Raw genomic sequence first — 18962 nt, 5'->3', positions numbered from 1 at the left:
ATCTTTTAATGGCTGATATAATGTCTCACCCTAGTTTCAGCTCTTACCCAAGTATTATGCTTTTTATCTAGAATGGTAATACGAAGTAATGATTTTTCCATTTTCCTTGAGGTAATCCTCAACTTGTTTGCCCGTTTTTTGGTCAAAGTCCATATTTCACTTTCATATGTCATGACCAGAAGTGTACAACTGTCAAATATTTTCTTTTAAGGTGGATTGGGATGTTTCTTTTGAAGTGCTCCATGGTATTTTCTAAAGACTATCCAACCCAGTTGAATTCTATATATAATTTCTTCTTCACAGCCTCCCTCTACTGTGTGATCTTTTGTCCTAGGTAAACATAGTAGATTACTATATCCATTTCAGGTGTTTTTTGGTGATATATTTATTATACATTAATTTTGTTTTGTCTTTGTTTATACTTACCTTTTACAAATTCCAAAAGTGCGTATCCTTAGAATGCTGTTCATACATTTGTTGTGGTGCACCTGAAACCTCCTTAAAAATTCTTGATGGTATCCAGAGAAGAGCAGTTTAGCTCATAGATGACCTTTACAGAAGCATTTTAACTTTCTCTCGCTGTTTCAGCTCTCTCTCTCTTTTCTACAGATACCTCCATGATCACTGCTCCAGTGAACTGGCAAGCATCGTTTCCTGCTTTCTGTTGGACCTATTAAAACAAACACAACTGCTGCCCAACATTCCTTGGTACAACTGCAAAAGCATCACTTACTTCTCCTCTTCCTCATTTATTCCATCTACCTCCATCCTCTGGAACAGCTTTCTTCGTAATATGTTGCCCAACAACTACAACTTCCAGCTCTTGAAGAAAAATGTGAATAAATCAGAAAAACAATTTGATCAGATGTGAATAGATCAAGAAACTATAGCACTGATGTGCTGTAGTTTCTTGTACCTCGTGTTTGGGATAAATATAAAAAAAAAAAAAAATTAACTAGTTGGGTGGTTATGAAAATTTAAACTGCACAGGGCTGCCACATACAGGTTGTGCACAGGACAAAGACACCACATCTAAGGGAGGTGCCATTTACATTGTAAACATATTTATTTTGATTTATTATTTTTTTTTATTATAACTTTGTTGGTTCCAAATATGGGTGATTTGCATATTTATTACAACAATTTTACAGAAGATGGAAATAAAGTGTCTTGTTCTATCAGGACCGATATATCATTCTAACTTACTAAGAAGGAACAAGCTTGATATAATTATGCTTTTATTTTCCAATTGATGTAGTTATTATTACTTGATACCTCCCAGGAGTCCAAGGACTCATCGTGGGAGGGCACTACTTCACTACAGAACTCAGTCTCATCTGATTAATCCTCCAACTACACTACAGTCAACACTGAGTGTTGACTGTTCAATATTTTTTTTTGGTCTGTAAACTGTGTGTTCTCATGGCCAACTTGCCTATATGTGGGATGAAAAACCTTACTTTCATGAAGTAAAAAAACTCTGCTCACTCCCCTTTAGTTGAAAAAGTTGAAAAACTTTTAAAAACCCTTTAGTTGAAAAAGCTCTTGTCATGACAAGAATCGACCCAGGTCTTTTCCAGCTGAAGAGTGCATGTTGCTTTGCCAGTTGTGCTACAGAGGCACCTAATGTATTGATTGATGGCTTAAAATAAATTTTTAAAGAAATCCCTTATTAGCATTAGTGCACAGGCTGAATTTGTTGTTTTATACTGCAGCTCAGATTGTCTGCCATTTGTTTCCTTTACCAAAATGCTCAGTAAGTGCTTTGTATGTATTAACTAATATTAATTTGCAGTAAATGAATACATAGGCATAGATTAGATTACTACATAATGATCACTAATTATATTGTTGAGTTATGAGATGTTCATCAAAATGAAACTTAACTGCTGTTAAAATTTGGCAGCTTGTTACATACATACCATTTCATTTAAAAATGCACTAGATTCTAAGATATAATATTTCTCTGCTGATATTGGAAAAAAAAAAAAACAGGATCAGAAAACTGTTAGAGAAGGAAATGAAAAAAAATCATTTGGATCATTGAATAAATTTTTGGATAAAATAGATGGAATGCCAAAATAAAAAAATTTCAGAGCTATTAGTTTCAGCAAAGTATAGTACAAAAAACATCACTATACTTTATGTTAACCATAACAACGAATTTCAAGAAAGACTGGAAGATTAAAAAAAAAAAAAAAAGGAAAAAAAAAAGTCCATTAATTTGAAATGTACTTTGTCTGTTTAGATCCATGTAATTCAAATAATAAACGTTGCGGCACTATTATTGAAAGTTGTCCATCTAAAGTTAGAAATTTTAACTTACCAAAAGCACTACACATGGGAAGTTTTTGAAAAGTAATACTGAATTTTTTTGAATGGTGATAGATCTTGGTTACTTTCTACCTCTAAGGATTCTATATTTTGACTGTATTGCAGACTCTTTAGAGATGGGAAGAAAAAAATTCAATTCTTCAATGAGAATGGCTGCAAAAATTGGCAGCATTTATCACATATTCTTAGTAAACATGAAGACAATGAAATGCACATCATCAATAGTGTTAAGTATTCAAAACAGAAATCTGATTTGGAATGTGTCTGTATATTATTATTATTTACATGGGTATCTCCATGGAGTCAAAAGACTCATCACAGGAGACCCAGACTACCCATTATTCACACAATACCTATCATATATCTACTTAAACTTATTCACTGTTGGGGCTCTCACAACCACCATTGGCAATCTATTCCATTCATTCACCACTGTAAGTAAAGAACCTAGTCCACACACCCTTACTAACCACACTCTTAGACAACTTCTAAGTGTCCCCTTGTTCTTCCCACTCATGTATTGAAAATTTCTTTTGTGTCAATCTTATAGACTCCTTCTAGCAACTTAGTTTAAGTTTAATATATCATAACCCCTTCCTTCCATCTGTCAGCTAAACTCTGCAATCCACACACCTTCAGTCTATCCTCATGAGAATATTGCACAGACCTGTCACCAGCTTGGTTTACTCGTCTCTGAATCCTCTCCATCACTTCCTGATCCCCAGGAAATTCAGGCAACCAAATCTGTGCATGGTAGTCAACATGTGGCCGAATAATAGCCTTATAAAGAAAAACAAATAATGACCTCCCTGTCTTTACTTGTCAATGTGTTTTTTAACATCCAAGTAATTGTCTGAGCTATTTTGCCAATCCTTGCAATATGTCCAGTCAAGATTTAGATTAAACAACTTCATTAGAGACATTGCCGACTCTTTTGCACATTCTCATAGCTGACATGCCATCCAGGCCCACTGCTATATTCACATTGATATTTTTCAATATATTGAGTACCTCCAGTTCATCTACCTCAATTCTCACATCAGTCTCTGTCACATCAGTAACTGCAAAGTCACCACCTGGATGATCTACCCTTGCACCGTGATCACTTAATAACTGAACTATTTTTTCTGCTTCCATCACTTTCTGCCATCAACATTGAGTAAAGTTATCTTTCCATAATTATTCTTTACCTTACTTTTTACATAGCAAAAAAAACTCATTTAGATTTACTTTGGTCTGCTTAGCTAATTTTCTTTCAAAAGCTGCTTTAGCCTTCCTTACCATACTAGATGCCCTTTTTTGCTTGTGCTTTATGTTGCCCATGAGCATGCTGATGTTGTTTCCTGATGCATGCTGATCATTTATTTATATTCCTACCACAATGCTTTCTTTTTTGTACCTCCTGCTTTATATTTCTGCTCATTCACTTAATTTTTCTTTCTCCTTCCTACTGTACCATATGCCAGTCATTTCTCTGGTTGCTCAAGTTTACTTTTTCTCTTGTGAAGGAGTCTGCATAAGCGTCATATTTCTTTCCTCATTATCTCATCATCCACTTCCTTCACACTCATTCGTATTTCTTATACTATCATTCACTGCTTTTGCTACATTCTCCACAACATTTCCACGATCTTGTCTTATATACTTAATATCAGTTACTTCATTCTTCTCCCGACACAACTCTCATTTCTTGTATTTGCTAACAAAACATTTCCTACACATTCTCTCCATTCTCACTTTTGTACCACAAACCATTCACTCTCAGCAATGAATACATTAAATGCATGCCACATTGCACTGAATTCCGCATATTAATTCTCCCAACCAGCCATGACGTCCATAGACGTACGGACGTCATGGCTGGTTGGGGGAGTTAATATCATAATCATATCCAGATTTAGTAACACCTATTGAATAACATGGATAAGAAGTGCAATTTGGTCTTACTATTTCATCCACATTAGCTGGTAGGGAGGTTAATATCATTCAACTTCAATGTCTTGACTGCCATTTTTCTCATATGGCTGTGTGGTTAGCGTATCTGCTCTCCAGCCAAAAGGCTGTCGGTTCGAATCCCACCGTGGGCATGGATATTTGTGATTGTCTGTGAAAATAGTGGTAGTGGTTGCTGGTAGATGGCGTTGGTGTAGTTGCGACTCGTTGTAGTTGGTGGATTGAGTGGTGGAGATAGAGTTGTAGAGTAGGTGCCCTCCCTTGATGAGTCCTTGGACTCCCTGGAGGTGTCAAGTAATAATAATAAATACAGTTATAAGACCCTCATAATCTCCCCCCCCCCCCCCCAATTCATCATAATTGCAGCATGTCAGAGAAAACATTTTAAAGGCTTAATGCTTCGGTTCTATCCAGGTGTGTTGTCTTAATCTCAATGAATCCAAATGATGAATATAAAAACAATATGTTATGGAATGCATCTGAATTACAACAGTATTTTCACAACACTGAGAAAATTTTTTGGAATCCACAATGCCAACTATCTACATAATACTGAGTTTCAATTTATTGGCCATTATTTAACCATGTTACAGATATTACATCAGCAAAAGTGAACACTGCCAGCATGGGTATAGTTTTTCATAATGTGACTCACCTACAAAAGGTGGTAAACCTGTAGTACCTAAGTACCATGGGTGGACTAAAGATTTTTTTTTTTTTTTAATTTGTTTTTTACATAATCTGAAAACCCTGCTCTGGTGATCAAATGTGGAACTTTTTCAAGACACTTCAGGCCTTTGGTAAGGAGGACAGTGGTCTCACACTGGATGGTAAAATTCATTTTCCACTTAAAGATAATCACAAACATCCATGTCTGTGGTGGGATTTGAACCTGCAGCCTTTTGGTTGGAGAGAAGATGCACTAACCATTCAGTCATCCATACCAGTGATCAATTCTATTTGTGGCAGACCATCTCAAAACTGAGACGTAACTAGTTATATTAAATAAATAGTGTTAAAATACTTATATTACTTCCTTTGTTACATCTGTCAATGAGTTACAGCAGAAAAATTGGCAACATAAAGTTTAGAATATGTTAACTACCAGCTGTCTTTGTCAGCAAACTTATACATGTGCATAGGATTTATGGGTTTCTTAATTTTAAGAAGCATCCTCTTGTAAGCAACTCAACTTGTAATAGCCTTAACTCATTGGAACATAGAATCCATGGGTGCCAAAGTATTGCAGTGCTGTTCTCGGTTGGCCTGAGATCCAATACTTGAGCAAATCACTGAAGTATCATAAAGCAGCCTTCATGCTTCTGGAACCCTTCTTGAATGATCTACAGTTTGCAATGTACTACATTATCCTGTTGGAAGTAGCTACTATCAGATGAATAAACTGTGCTGCATCTGTCAGTGGCAACATTTGTGCTGACTGTGGTACCCAGATGTGGAGTCTATGCTTGGTAATTGGTACTTTTTCAGTTGAAGGTGAGTTAGCTGATCTCACATGCAGATGCAAGGTTTTTCCTTCTCAGAAATTCAGGTTTTACATCCTGCCACCAGGTAAACTGGCCAGAAGTATGCAATTTACACACAGAAATACGGTTTGTGCATAAGACTTGAGCACCTTATCCTAAAATTATGTCTATGAAAGCCAATCTGGTAAGGTTGGCCTTAAAGGCCTATTAAATACTGCAATTATTATAAGTAATTTCAGAACCCTGCAAGGCATGCATATGTTGATAAAAATAATTAGTGGTTTAAGTTGTTTAAATCCTTGTGAAGTAAGGAAGAGGTATGTCAGAAAGTATGTTATATTGTGCCTGACTTGAAAAGGTACAGTGTTGCAGTTCAGAATGCAGAAAATCATGGCTAAAGATGAAAGGTGTAAAAAGTGCTTCTTAAAGCTCAAAAGTAGAAAATTCCTGCTTGAAGAGCTATGGCAAAACTAAACCCTTGTGGCAGAAGGTTGGTATTGACAGGAGGTGTGTAAACTACTGTATTTTTTTTTTTTCCCAATTTAGTTAAGTTCTCCAGATTAATCTTGACAAAAGATAATTGCAGAGGAGTAGCGTGCATGCAATTCAGTGGCGGTATTGGGCCAACAGCACATCAAACAGATGGGAGTTGAAGTTTTAATAGTTCACATCATATATGCCAATGAGGATATCACAGAAACTGTTGTTCCACTGAGGTGTATGCACACATCAATATAACTGCAGTCCAGAGTGTATTGACAATGATCAAAAACCAGTGACATTCAGTTGGTGTTTTTTTTGGGGACAGCTTGATAAAAAGAAGCCATTAGAGGATGATAAGAATCATTTAATGTAACAGATGGTCCATAATCAGTGATATGGCAGTAAAATATAATGGTGGTGTACAAAGGGAGGCATATCAGAATGTACAATGTGTGTGGGACCCTATAATGGATGAGTATAGCAGCAGACAATCTGAGTTTCACTCTTGTAAAAGAAAAAGTTTCTATTCTCTGGTCTTTTTAAGATGGCAGGCCATCTCAAGGTGATGAGAACAGTAGCTTGAATTTATGGACTCATTTTGCTAGATTGCAATGCTGTTAAGCTGTTGACATGAATGCTTTCTTGAAACTTTAGTGATGTTATATTGTTTTGGTCTATGTTGCTGAGTAATGTTGCAACTAGGGAAAAATCATTACAAAAATGCCGCCATATCAGAGTGGTACCCATAAGTGGAATGGTCATGATCAGTATATTCAGAGCAGTAGGCATGTGCTAGAAGAAAAGAAGTGAAGCATAGACAGGAGGAAGTTGCTAGACAACAAAACAGTATTAATATATAATAGATAATTATTTTTGTGTTCAGTTACATTTGGTTAGCGCTTTGAGTATTTTAAGTTCATTACTGACTGGTATTAGCACACTCTAAATTTACTGTATTTTGCACAGTCATCTTCAGTTCCATAACAAACAAACAAAGATTTCTAATAGTCTGTAGATTAAATGGCCACTCTTGGTTCTGTTTAAAAGAAAGGAGTTCAAATGTCAAAGTCTTCATAAGTACATGCAGTCTTCTTAAGTTCAGAATGCTCTGATGTACAACGTTAATATAATGGAACATATGGAACATACACCTTTGGAAAAATATCATGATGGCATGATATTTTTGCCTGTTTTGGGGGACAAGTTTTTCGTCCCCAAGAACACGAGTGGATCTGCAGTCATAAATACTTAATCTACCCCATGAGGGGACTCAACTCATCCCAATAGGGACAGGGGAGAAAAGGGAGGAAACTCCATACAAATAAATAAATTAGTTTACAACCTCTATACAAAAAAGCATTCCTTGTATTTTTGCATTCCATAATGAACACAATAAACTGGAAACGGAAGGTCAATAAAAAGTGAAGTGTAAACTAGTCTCCCATGACATCCTTGGATTCCATGGAGGTGCCATGCAATAATAACAATAATATACCTTCTGTTTTAAAAAGTATTTTAAAAAAGTATGTAATCCAGCTGAAGAAACAAATGTAGTGTTTGAAAGGTGGTATAAAACTAAAAATGGAAAATAATTCAGTTTATCCAATTCATAATGATGTGAAATGGTACAAACAACACCAAGAGGGAAAAAATACAGAAACAACACAGAAACAGTAAAATACAGACTTAACAAAGGATAGTCTAAAATGAATAAATTAAACAAAATATGGAAAAATAACAGCATTAAAAAAAAGTCTCAAACTAACATTCTATAAAATTATTATTATACCTATGGCAATGTATGGAGTTGAGACATGGAGAGACTCAATCAGAAAGAAATACAGAAAATCAGAGCATCCGAAATGATTAAGAAAAATAAATAAGACTCACTGGTAATCGAAAGAGACCAGATAAAGGTTCCTCACATCATGGACGAGATTGAACCCAGGTCTTTCCAACAAAAAAGCTTCGTCTATACCGACTGAGCTATGGGAGGCTCTTGTAAACTAATATCAGGTTCTAAACTATTCAACAGATGGTGATAAAACCTAGTGCGATACACCTACTGAAATTCGTTGTGAAAATGTTTTAGGTTTCAGCTGCATTGAATTGCCATTGTATTTATAATTGCTAAAACTGTAAACAGGGAAACTTGTATCCTTCAATAATTTTAGAAAATCTAGTATTTATTGCTTGCACTGTTTGACATTCTCACATGGCTTATATTGCCAGACCTATGTGTTTTGCATTAAAAAATAATGATAATAAAAAAATAAACATGGAGATTTTGAAGACACTACATAAAATTCATTGAAACATAAAAACAAGGTTAAATTCTTTATATAATGAGTTACATGCCATCCTGTCTCCTGCCAACCAATCCTTTCAGTTATTCAGCCATCTGATGGTTTAATTTGCACCTTTGCATTTGAAATGTTAGGTCAGTCTTTGATATTAGTAGATTATTATATCTTTGATATTGCAATAGACTTACTTTTTTATTTTTTTTATTTTTATTTATTTATTTACTTTTTTTTGGCCATCCTAGCATTCAATTTCTATTTTTAAATCCCCTTATCACCTGGCTGCTGACAATCAGATGTCATGTGACTCATTTTAGATTAAACATTATAGATGGAATACCATTAGAAGCTATGTAAATTTTGTGTATATTAAAGAAATTCAAAAACATGAATTTATTGGAAACCAATTATAAAACTATATTTATGATATCCTTATGAAAGGTAAAATTTTGTAATTTGTCCATTAATATATTTCAACTTATTCAAGATTTTTAGAAAGGTAGTATTTAGCAAGCTGATTTATAAAAACACAGTGATTTTGATTAAATTTTGAAACTGTTAGCAATAATAACTGCTTTCTTGTAATATTTTCCAAGTTTAATTAGTATATTTTTTTAACATTGTTTCACTTTTAATCTTTATTTTTTATATTATAATCAGTTTTCCTTTTTTTTTTCCTTTGCTTTCCAGGGAAGATCATATTTTCTCACTTTAGACTGTTTCAATGGTAGCATGTTTTACCATGATTTATTCCATCCCATCTGACCAGTTTTGGTTTCATATGTATATCCTTTCTGCAAGGTATTAGAATTCTCTCTGTTGAGCCTTTGAAATGTCTAAACCTCCAGTACTGCTTTTTATGGTGAGTGTGTTTGATATATGTTGTTATATCTTTTCTTGTTTCTCATGATTGTTCACAACCATGAGGTTATAATAGCCTAATTGGTGATCTGAATTTTCAAGATTATCTGTTTATTTCCCAGGAAGTTATTTATCTCAGGGTTTCACACTAGGTTAATGATGCATGCCGATGGCCTAAAAAGCAAATTACAAACTGAAAGTAATTATTGCAATATTTTACAATCCACAAATTTATAGTTATAATTGTAAATTTATAGATTGTGAAATATTGCAATATTCTTTTGGATATCTACATTTTGCTTTTTTTTTTTTTTTTTTAAGTTTTTATTTTTAATAACTGCTTCTTTATTTTTAGTTGTGGCTTATTTTTATGCAGGTACCAACAGACACAATAAGGAAAATAAATATTTCATATTTTAAAACTTAATGCTATGAATAATGGATATACCCTTATATACTACTGAGGTTTCTTTTATCTGAGAGAAAACATGCCAAGTGCTGCATGTTTTTATTTCCATCATCTACCATTATAGTGAACTCACAGTGACCAAAGAAATAGTCCATAGAGCAAGGCATGTTGTAGTAAATTTCTTTTAGCACTGATATTATAGAGTGCATTTAGCTATGACTTTAGTGAGTGAGTTTGCTTATAATGAGAGTATGCTGTATTTGATGTGCAGAAAACAAGAGATTTCTTGTTTAGTAGTATACCTATATCATGGTGTTCATCTGCAGAATTACCATATTTGCTGGCGTATAAGACTCACTTTTTTCCTTTGAAAATAGGTCTGAAAAACAGGGTGCATCTTATACACCGATACTCAGTTTTTTATTACTGTATATTATATACAAATCTACAAATCCACAATCTATAAATTTCTCTGTTCCGAGTTACACAATTTCTTCCTTGCGGTGTGTAGAGCATTCCAGTTACATAAAGTTCAGCGGATGCACATGTACTGTCAACGACGATCACAGCTGTTAAATCACAGATATGCCGTTAAATTTTCTCTAAATTTCTTGGCAAATTATGGCTGAAAAATGTTGGCATTGCTACAATATTGCATACAAGCTACGTTGTGTATGCTAAAGCACATGGAAACAGGGCTGCAGAGAGGCATTTCGGGCCACCCCAACTGAGAAAATGATAAGAACTTGGCGGAATCAGGAAGAGGATCTAAAAAAGCAACTCACAGTAAACATAACCTACAAAGTGGAACTGCAAAATGGCCAGAACTTTAGGCAGAACTGAATACTTGGATTTTAGACCACAGAAAAGTGGAACTTTCAGTATCAACAAAAATGATTATTCATGAAGCGAAAGCGATAGCCACTAACAGAGGGATCGCACTTTACTGGATCAACATCATGGTGTTCAAGATTCATGAAGAGAAACCAGCTATGTATGTGGACTAAAACAAAAATATCACAAAAGATGCCAGCTGAATATGAAGAAAAAATTATTGAATTTCGTTATGTAAATTCATTACAATATTCAGTGATAAAGTTTTTTTCCTAAAAAATGGGTACAAAAAAGGGGGTGCATCTTATGTGCCGGCAAATGCGGTAATTACTTCTACATTTGTTTTATTTAACTTTGAAGAATTGTTGGAAAAAAGAAAGTGATGACTGTCGGCTCTCATGCATTCTTTGCATTTTAGAAATTTCTAAGCCGTTCTTCAAGGGTATCTACAGTATCTTTTTGGATTTATATTCTTGATATTAATCATGCTTGATGAGCTTTAATCTCTGTTACAAAGAATTAAGTATCTCCAACTCCAACCTAATTTACTTTTTTTTTTTATTTAAAATTTTTAAATGATTTATTATTTATTTATTGTATGGGTACAGAGGAGGTTTAATTAAACTTAAAACCAATTTTAAATGATAATTGCACCCACGAAAGGTTTCAAAAAAAAAATCTAACATTTTGTTTGGGTAGACTGGATTTGTATGGCGACCAAACGTGATGCTTTTTTTTTCCCCACACTGCTTATAAAAAATGTGGTGGTCTCATGTTGAGCTAAACATTCACAATATCCATGCCATTGCGAGATCTGAATTACACGTTGATTGCTAAATGTAGATGCTCTCTATCCATTCACTTAGATTAGCATTAATATTCAAAAGAAAAATATATACAATTAAAGTAATGTATTGAAGCAGAACCACTGAAGATAAAATAGTGTTTGGCTACATATCAGTACTAAGAAATATGGAATTTTACATTAGGGGTTAGATGAATGCTTTTCTCTCGTATTCATATATAATTTGTTCAGAGGAATGAATCACAATATTTAATTGCATAAACAGCTGAAGCTGATCATTGTCATCAAATTACAAATAACTTTTATAGATCTTCAGTAAAATATACTAAAATCTCTTAATTTGATCTCTTATAAATTCTCTTGTGATTTTCTCATTAATACTGATTTACATTTTTTTGACTGAATGTGACATAGATAACATCTGCTTCGAGTAAATACATTTTATAATGACAGTTAAGACTTTAATATTTATAAACTACAAAAACTCAGCTAATTTAAAGTAAATTAGTTTACTTTAAAAATTAAAAAATTTTTTAGTTAATTAAAAAAATTAAATTAATTTATACATAAAAAAAATTGTTTTTCAAATAACAATATTCAGTAATGTTAATTAGAACAATAGCAAAAAATTTAAGATCATTGTTTGGCGATTCTCAAGCTCTCAATTCTCAATCTCTTTAGGCAACAGTAAATTTAATTTGTATTTAATTATTATTACATGATATCTCCAAGAAGTCATCATGGAAGGGGACTCATACCCTTGACTCATCATTTTCCGCAAGCATAATCCCATCATTGGAAATATTACATGCACCTCACCATCACTGCTACTACTTATTCTCCCACTACACAACTTCCTGTCTCCAGTACTTAATCCTCCAACTACACATACACAAATGCCATCTACCACCAACAACAATGATATGATCTTGTGGCCGATTTTGACTGTATGCAGGATGAAAACTCTGAGTTTCTGGGAAAAATAATCCTACTACCCCCTCCCCCCCATATGAAATTGACTAACTCACCTTCAATTGAAAATGCCCACATAAACATTAGATTCTCATCATGGTGAGAATCAAACTCAGGTTTCTACCTGGTCTGAGGAGAACTAACCACTTTGAAGCAGCTGTCAGGCCAGTGAAACGTTATCAAAATGGACTAATAAAAGGTGAAAAAAAAAATATATATATATATATATAGACACTTGGGCAGTACCTATGCACAAGCTTTCTGGCCAACTTATGAAACTTTCCCACATTCAGCTTTGAAATAAAATTGGACCTTTAAATTATATTTCTACCCTAAACTTTCAACTTTTCAGAACATCTTCTCTGTTCTAATCAGTGAAATAGCTGTTCTGTTGTTTTCTCTCACTATTTCAGCTTCCTTTTCAGAAGTACAAACTTCATCAAGCACACTACTAGTCACTTGCAAACAACACTACAGTTATTGAATGGCTTGAAAACGTTGTTCAGAAAGTTCAGTGTTTTCTTTTCTCAAGGTTTAAGTTACAGAATAAAAACTAAATTAGAGCAGAGTGTGCTTTTTATAAATAAATATTGCAAATAAACAGTTTGCGACAGACTATAACTTCGATTTTGACAATTAAGAAATGGGCTGCCAAGTTTAAACGTGGTGGTACCAGCCTTGGAGATGATCCATATGAAGGATGTCCAAAAAGTGTAACAACAGCAGAACTCATTGATCAAGTGCATGATATGGTATTGGATGACCAGCGAGTCAAAATGCGTGAAACTACTGAGACTATAGGCATTTCAAAAGAACGTGTAGGATATATTCTGCATGAAGAATTGCAAATGAAAAAGATTTGTGCAAGATGGGTGCTGGGCTGGCTAACAGCAGATCAAAAATGCACTCGCATGAAAATCTCTGAACAGTGCTTGGAGCATTTTAACAAGAATAAAACTGATTTTGTGCATCGCACAAAATCAGTTTTATTCTTGTTAAAATGCTCCAAGTTTTATCAGTTAAAGCCATTACACACCAAAATCAAAACAGTGGACAGAAGCTGGTTGTTCAGCGCCAAAGAAGACAGTCAGTTCTATCAGCAGGAAAGGTCATGGCATCGGTGTTTTGGGATGCTAAAGACATTTTGTTTATTAATTATCTTGAACAGGGTAAAACAATAACCAGGGAATATTATTCCGATCTTTTAGTTAGACTAGACAAAAAAATTCGTGAGAAAAGACCTGGTTTGCAGAAGAAAAAAATCATCTTTCATCAGGACAGTGCACCTGCCCACAAAGGTGTTTTGGCAATGGGAAAATTAATGGATCTGCACTATGAATTGTTGGAACATCCAGCCTATTTCCCAGATTTGGCTGCCTCTGACTTCTGTCTCTTCCCAAAACTAAAACTCTTTCTCGCTGGTCAGCGTTTTTCTTCGAATCAAGAGGTGATTGCAGCTGTAGAGGGGTGTTTTGCAGATCTTACTGAGATCCACTACGGGGATGGGATAGTATCACTGGAGCATCAGTGGAATAAATGTATTAATCTTAGGGGAGATCATGTTGAAAAATAAAAATAATTTTGAAATTATAAATTCATTTTTTCGTTGTTAGCCCAAGAACTTTTCAGACCACCCTCATACATTTAGGAAATGTTTATATATAAGATAAAATGAAGTTATCGTTTCTTTTTTTACTTATTCATAATCGGCTGTCACCAAAAAAATAATGTAAGATAGATTATTTTAATAGGATAATTGCTTAATACCAGATATCGTGTAGGACAGGAATTCTCAACTTATGGTACACGTACCACTGGTGGTACGAAAACAGATTTGCTTACTGGTACATCTAATATCTTGAATTAAATATAGTGGTACGGTACTGGAAAAGGTTGAGAACCTCTGGTGTAGGATATCTGCTATTAAGCAGATGTTATTATTATTAGTGCATAAGCTTATACATTATGCATTTCTAAATCACTTAAGGAATTGACAACATAGTACGAATATAAATTAAATTATACTTTAATAAATATTTCCGATATTTCGGCAACGTCACGTTGTCATCTTCAATAGGAACTTATAAAAAAAAGCACGTGTACGTAGGCACTACAACACAGTAACTGAGAATGAAGTGAGGAAGCTATTGTTCTCCTAAAAGTATTGATGGTGCCCCCTAGTAGCTATGTAGGTGTTCTTGGCCATTGGGCTGAAGGTCTGCTGATGTAAGCCTCCCATATTTGGGGCAGTCTCATACAACCAAATTTGTTGAGGTTTGGAGAGTTTCTTAGGGCTGTGGCTGATTCCATAAATAGTCTTTCGAATTTGTATTTGCTACAGTGTATTACTGTAGCTTTCTTCCACTGTATTCTGTGTTGAAAGAAAGCTACAGTAATACACCTTAGCAAATACAAATTCGAAAGACTATTTATGGAATCAGCCTCAGCCCTAAGAAACTCTCCAAATCCTAACAAATTTGGTTGTATGAGACTGCCCCAAATTTGGGAGGCTTACATCAGCAGACCTTCAGCCCAAAGGCCAAGAACACCTACTTAGCCTGCTAGAGGGCACCATCAGGACCTTTAGGAGAACAATAGCTTCATCACTTCATTCTCAGTTACTGTGTTGTTAGTGCCTACGTGCACGTGCCTTTTTTTATAAGTTCCTTTTGAAGATGGCAATGTGACGTAGCCAAAATATCGGAAATATTTAATTAAAGTACAATTTAATTTATATTCATATCTACGTTGTCAATTCCTTAAGTGATTTAGTAGTGCACAAGCATCTATCTCCACAGAGTCCAAACTATCCACACAATTTATCAAACCTCTCCTAGAGCCCATTAACAGACAAAACACTTGCAACTGACTCTGGCAACCACTCATTCACAACTCTCCATGCAAAAAATCCAGTCCTTACACCCCTACTAATCATATCTTTATTCAACTTCCAGGAATGGCCCCTTGTTCTGGTCCCGCTAGCCAAGTGCCAAAATATTTCCCTGCATTAATCTTATAAAACACCTTAAAGATCTTAAACGTTTCTATCGTATCCCTTCTTTTTCTCCTATATCAACCAACTTCTACATCTACATACTCCCAATCTACATTTGGGAGTGTGTAGATTCTAACTCATAGGATACATTCCACAGACCACTCACCATCTTGATGGCTTGCCTCTGAATCTTCTTCACTCCGTTCTTATCCCCAAGAGACTGGATCTGAGCTCAGTAATCCAGATGTGTACATATCAAAGCCTTATAAAGAGAAATAATAACTTCATTATCTCTACTTGTTCAATGTGTTCTTCAATAGTCAAGTAATCTTATGGGCTATCTTAGCAATATGTCCTCTGAACTTTAACTCTCTGTCTACCACTATCCCTAAATCTCTAGCTTCATCTATTTCCTGGAGTACAGTTCCAGCAGTGTGGTACACAGCTTATAATCTATTTATCCCCAAATACATACCTTTACATTTCTCCACATTAAACTTATATCCATTATCTTTTGCCCATACTGACAGCCTATTTAAATCTTCCTGCAAGCTCTCTACATTACTTGATTAACTATTACTCTACCTAATTTCATATCATCTGCAAACAACTGAATATTGCCTTTCAGATTATTTCTATATCATTTATGTACAATTAAACAGTAGTGGTCCCAGCACTGAACCTTGTGGCGGCACACTACTAGTCACCTGTTTTTGCCTCAATTCTGTTCCTCATATACCACTTTTTTGATATCTGTCCTGTAGGCCACCCTCTTATCCACTTAACCATTGTCATGTCCATCCCCCTTTGTTCTAATTTGCATTATAGAGTTCCATGTGGTATTCTGTCAAATGCTGTTACTCTATGATAAAAAGTTAGTAAATTACAAAGGCAAGACTGACCTTTCACAAAGCCATGTTGCCCTCATACAGTATCATATCACCCATTCTTGAATTCTCTTTTTGACTAATTTTTCCAGTACTTTTACCACCTTGTTTGAGATATTGATTAGTCTATAATTTGCTACTGCAGTCTGAGAACCTCCCTTATGCAAGGGAATTATTTTGCCCTCTTTCCACTCCCTTGGAACTCTACCATATCTGAGAATTAAAGAGCCTAGTCAGAGGCATTGCCAGTTCCCTTGCACGTTCTTGCAAAACCCGACCTGATATCCCATCTGATCTCGCAGCTCTTTTTACATTGAGATTTTGCAATATCCTAAGAACCTCCAAATCATCCATCTCTGTCCCCATATTAGTGTCTGTCACATGTTAAAGCAGTGAGCTCACTTGGATAATATACCCTTACAAAGTGGTCACAGTAAGCCGACTATTTTAACTGCTTCTGTCACCTCGTGATCATCACTCATTAAGGTTAGTCTTCCATAGTTATTTTTCCTCTTGCTTGCCATGTAATGAAAGAACTCTTTGTGATTTCGTTTGGCCTACTTCGCTAGATTCTTCTTCTTCTTCTAATCTGATTTTGCCTTCCTTGCCATGCTCGTCACCTTTCTCCTTATATACTTTCCACAGCATTTTCTTCTTCTGCAGCTCATGCTTAATGCTATTATTCATCCATCTAACTCTTACCCGTATCCTCCTTACCTTACCATTTAATATTGCTTCCTCTAGATGGCCCTTAACTATCTCTCATGCACCACTAACATCCTTCCCTTTTAGGGCTTTATGCCATGGCACAGCTTCCTCCTAAGCTTGTCATAATCACCTGCCTTGTAGTTCCACATATATCCCTTGACAGAATACTCCTGTTTTACAATCTTCCAGGTCAAGACTGCATGGTCACTTTCACCAATCAGAGGCAGTGTGGCCACCTTGGTTATGGATAGTTCTTCTGATCCTATGACCAGGTCTAATACTCCCACATCCCTAGTTACTTCCATCACATGCTGCCTCAAGTAATTATTTCTCAGTAGGTATAAAAATTCCATTTCTTTCCTGCCATGTGATCTTTCTTCCTTCCATAGTCCCCCCCCATAATAATCACTCAACCTAATTTGCCGATCATGTTTTCCAGATCATCCATGTAGCTCCCTTTCCTATAGCAACAACCAATTGTATATTTTGTCTTACTGGCCTTGATTTCACACCAGACTGCTTCAAATGATATTATGTTATTAGGACATTACTTAATATTAGATATCCTACACCATTAATACTTTCATGTGTTTCTATCCTAACTGAGCTCAAGTCATCTTTTTAATCATTAGTGGTACTCTCTTTCCTCTCCTGTTTCTCTAAATCATTTCTAAAAATACCATATCTTTCATCAATTCTAGTTACTACATCCAACTCTGAGATCTGAGATTTAATCTACAACATATTCACCAAATCAACAAACTCAACCACTTTGTTTCTAATGCCCCTGGCATTTATGTATAGACGTAACAAGTTACCTTTTTGTTCTTTCTTATACTTAAATCAGTAGTCTGCTCGACCCAGTTAGACAACTTTCTCTCCCCTTTTCCCCAACACACTGATGATTCATCCTTTCAGCAGATTCATAACCATGCTCATTGACATTCATATCACTATAATAGATTTAGTTTAATCCTTTATCCCAGTGAGAGCAAACAAAGTTTGCGCCTGAAAATATCTTCAGGACTAAATATAGTGTTGTACTATCTTATCCAGTAAGTAGTGCAACACCAAGGCAAGGCAACTCGTGGCAAAGGTGGAGCAAGCTACCAGGCACTTCTAACCCAGTATCTCCCATAATGCAAAACACATTTCCTATGTGGATATGTATACTGTTATGCATTAAAGGGATTGGCCATCTACCCAGACTAGTTTCGACCTTTATTGAGGTCTCTTCAGTGGGAGCCAGGCCCAGAGCTGGAGATACCAGGCAGAAGCAGTAGCAAGTCATCTGTGCCTATGGGAGTTGCCAAAAGGTTTATCACCTTTATTGAGGTCTGAAGAGACCTCAATAAAGGTCGAAACTAGTCTGGGTAGATGGCCAATCCCTTTAATGCATAACAGTATACATATCCACATAGGAAATGTGTTTTGCATTATGGGAGATACTGGGTTAGAAGTGCCTGGTAGCTTGCTCCACCTTTGCCACGAGTTGCCTTGCCTTGGTGTTGCACTACTTACTGGATAAGATAGTACAACACTATATTTAGTCCTGAAGATATTTTCAGGCGCAAACTTTGTTTGCTCTCACTGGGATAAAGGATTAAACTAAATCTATTATAGTCTAACCTAGTGATAAATAAATTTTCAACATCTTTCTCTAAATCCAGAGTAATTTTTAAAAAAAGGTGATAAACCTTTTGGCAACTCCCATAGGCACAGATGACTTGCTACTGCTTCTGCCTGGTATCTCCAGCTCTGGGCCTGGCTCCCACTGAAGAGACCTCAATAAAGGTCGAAACTAGTCTGGGTAGATGGCCAATCCCTTTAATGCATAACAGTATACATATCCACATAGGAAATGTGTTTTGCATTATGGGAGATACTGGGTTAGAAGTGCCTGGTAGCTTGCTCCACCTTTGCCACGAGTTGCC

The 18962-nt window shown here is 35.4% G+C and overlaps 1 protein-coding gene across 4 annotated transcripts in view; it reads left to right on the top strand.

Annotated features, from left to right (window-relative positions):
• The window catches only part of Cul5 (cullin 5), a 241247-nt gene that overhangs the window by 33743 nt on the left and 188542 nt on the right, over positions 1–18962 (top strand). For 2 of the 4 annotated variants that reach the window (XM_090409605.1, XM_090409606.1), the window contains exon 2: positions 9248–9419. The exons of the other annotated variants lie outside the window; for them this stretch is intronic. In XM_090409605.1, the coding sequence (XP_090265731.1) occupies positions 9390–9419 (30 nt within the window). In that variant the 5' untranslated portion in view covers positions 9248–9389. The remainder of the gene's footprint in view (positions 1–9247; positions 9420–18962) is intronic. 4 annotated transcript variants of the gene reach the window in all.

The sequence above is a fragment of the Typopeltis vanoorti genome, chromosome 19 (genome assembly GCF_054136105.1).
Source record: "Typopeltis vanoorti isolate ZY-2024b chromosome 19, IOZ_Tvanoo_1.0, whole genome shotgun sequence".
In the NCBI taxonomy this organism is placed as follows: Eukaryota; Metazoa; Arthropoda; class Arachnida; order Uropygi; family Thelyphonidae; genus Typopeltis; species Typopeltis vanoorti.
Note: the sequence above shows the minus strand (reverse complement) of the source record. Positions and strands in the feature narration are given on the sequence as shown.